The sequence below is a fragment of the Salvelinus namaycush genome, chromosome 34, assembly GCF_016432855.1.
Source record: "Salvelinus namaycush isolate Seneca chromosome 34, SaNama_1.0, whole genome shotgun sequence".
NCBI lineage: Eukaryota > Metazoa > Chordata > Actinopteri > Salmoniformes > Salmonidae > Salvelinus > Salvelinus namaycush.
The window spans coordinates 12,745,773-12,748,762 of record NC_052340.1 but is presented as its reverse complement, the minus strand read 5'-3'; the positions used below and the strand labels follow the sequence as shown (position 1 = coordinate 12,748,762).

General features: G+C 45.3%; 1 protein-coding gene across 1 annotated transcript; it reads right to left on the bottom strand.

Moving 5' to 3' along the window:
- Positions 1 to 530: 530 nt before the first annotated feature.
- On the bottom strand, positions 531 to 2,309 carry LOC120028659 (leucine-rich repeat-containing protein 15-like). The gene has a single exon (XM_038973870.1). The coding sequence runs from the start codon at positions 2,307 to 2,309 to the stop codon at positions 531 to 533; it is 1,779 nt and encodes a 592-aa protein (XP_038829798.1).
- Positions 2,310 to 2,990: the final 681 nt, after the last annotated feature.

Genomic DNA, 2,990 nt, shown 5'->3' with positions numbered 1-2,990 from the left:
TTTAGGGTTAATCACATTCAACCTCAAAAGGTTGACTCAAGGCTCCCTCATGAACGCTCAGCAGTAATGCCCCTCAGCACTTGTAGGTTAATGTATCTTTGAATCTGCACAGTGGGTACGCAGTGATGTCTAGTGGCATTTAGAAGAACAAGCAGTTGTATCTCTGAGTGTGCGACTGCATGTCTTGAGTTGGAAAGAGTATGTTTTGTATCCATGGATGGGCGTTTAGTCATAGATTATAGAATAAATGCCTCAAGTTGATTAATTCTGAACAACACTCCTAGTCTAATTCACATCAAGATCACACATGGCAGATATTGTAAATTATCAAGAAATTAAATGAAATTATTTGTTTTACTTCAAAGAAAAGCATGAATTTTCAATAAAATATTTAACACCATTCCATGGTATTTTAATCTTTACACTATATCACTTACTCTTTACAATGCATGTGCAATAGACAGTTGCATGAAAGCATAACCATCTGAAAACAAGAAAGAAAACCAAAATGCTGAAACTGCAAAAGTATGTCAAAGAAAACCGCTAGCTAGAACCCAAGCTGTAAGCACTGTCAGCATCTCTAGGGGAAGTTGGTGTCTGGGGAAGCATGCAAAGCTCACACAGGGCTTTAAAACGTGTGCAGGCTGTGAAATGGGTCGGTTGAGTGTGGAACACATGGGTTCGTCCTGTAACGTCTGGGTGTTGTTGATGATCCAGTTACTGATGTACAGGATGGGTGATCTGCAAGAGCAGTCCCAGGGGTTCCCCTCCAGGTGGAGGACCTTCAGGCTCTCCAAAGGCTCCAGTGTCCCATTCAAAAGAGTACTGAGGCGGTTTGATTTCAGGTGAAGTTTCTGGAGACGGTGAGGGCCTTGAAACATGTCAGGGTGTAGCTGTTCTATCTGGTTGTTGTCTAAGTCAAGCTCCTGTAAGTCGGCCAGGTGTGCGAAGACTTGAGGGTGCAAGGCCACCAAGCGGTTGTTCTGGAGATGGAGTCTACGTAGGTCAGTCAGGGAGCAGAAGGTTGCATATGGGAGATCACGGAGCTGATTGAAGCTGAGATGAAGCTCCTTTAGTGTACCTAACCCATCAAAGCCTGCAGGAGTCAGTGCTGAGAGGCGGTTGTTATCCAAATCCAGCATCTTGAGGCTGCGAAGTTTAGAAAATACGCCTGTGGGAAGATCTTCGATCAGGTTTTCATTCAGCAGGAGCTCTCTCAGGTTTCCAAGGGTAGAAAACAGCTCAGGTTTGAGAGCTGTGAGACGGTTATTGAAAAGCTTCAGGGAGTGGAGTTTAGCCAGACCATGGAAGATGGACTTAGGGAGAGACCTGAGGTGGTTATTGTTCAACTGTAGCTCCCTGAGGCTCTTGGTCTTGTGGAATAGGCCTCTGGGAATCTTGCTTATTGCGTTGTTGTCCAGGTAGAGTGTCCGTAGCCTGCTCAGTCTGGAGAACAAGGCATTGTGGAGGTCAGCTATCTGATTGTTGTCCAGCTGGAGTTCCCTTAGCTTAGACACCATGTGAAAGAGCCCTGGTGGTATGTATGAGATCTTGTTGCTGTCAAGTTGCAGCTCTCTCAGCAGAGTTAGGTTGTGAAACAGGTTCTCTGGAAGGTATGTAAGCCTGTTGTGGTAGAGATCCAGAAGCTCCAGTCTGCCTAGATATTGAAACACTTCAGAAGGGAGGGATTGGAGGTTATTGTAGCTCAGATCCAATTGACCGAGATGGGCTAGACCGCTCAATGAGTCCTTAGCCATTATGCTCAGGTGGTTATTATTCAAAACCAAAATCCTTAGATGGCTGAGCTCAGAGAAAGCATCTTCTGGTAAAAAGGTGATGCTGTTCTTCTGGAGGTACAAGCTGTGCAGCTGTGACACATCCTTCAGGGCAGCAACGGGCACAGAATCTAACCTGTTTCCACTGAGGTCCAGATGACTCAGGTTAACTGCTCCACTGAATGTGCCATTCCCAATGCTAACCAAGTTGTTCTTAGACAAAATCAGCTTTACCAATTTGGATGAGTTCTCAAACACCCCTTCCTCGAACTCCGCAATACTGTTGCTGCTCAGGTGAAGGTCAGTGAGTGCCGGGGCTCCACCCAGTGCCCCGTACTGCAGGCTGTTGATCTGGTTCAGTGTTAGAATGAGCGTCTTTAATTGACCAAGGCCTTGTAGGGATCCTGGTTGCAGGGCCTCCATGTTGTTCTCACTGAGGTCCAGGAAGGTGAGTGCTGAGAGGCCTTGGAGCTGCCCAGGGCCCAATGAACCCAGGTAATTACCCCTGAGAAACAGCTTGACCAGGCTGCTCATGTTGGGCCAGATGAAGTTGGAAGTCAAGGAGACATTGAGACAGTTCTTGGTGAGATCCAGGAACTGCAGCTGCTCCAGTCCACTGGTGGGGAATGCCTGGATCAGGTTGTGGGCCATATAAAGCTCCTCAGTACCATCTGGGAGGTTAGGGAACTTCTTCAGCCTCTTGTCCGGGCAGCTGACTGTGATGTTGTCCAGACATTCACATGGTGAGGCAGGGCAGGTAGCAGCTACTGAGATGAGGGCCATGATGACCGTGCTTAAACTCACCAACATTGCGAGGAACTAATGTTGATATGACAGGAAAAGAAATTGGGTCAATGTGAGATCTGAAACAAATATATGAAACTTCTGTTGTGACATAATTCCTGTTTACCAGTACGCATCCTGCTCAACCGTGTCAATGTAATCTATGCGATTTCATTGTTCCTTTCTTTGGATATTCAGCACAATGTCTTGTTAATTATGTGAAAATCTTGCGACACTACAAACTTGTTGGACACATTTGCAGTTTGTTTTGGTTGTGTTTCAGATTATGTTGTGCCCAATAGAAATTAATGGTAAATAATGTATTGTGTCATTTCAGAATCACTTTTATTGTAAATGAGAATATAATCTGTTTCAGAACACTTCTACATTCTTGTGGATGTTACCGTGATTATGAATGAATAATGATGAATG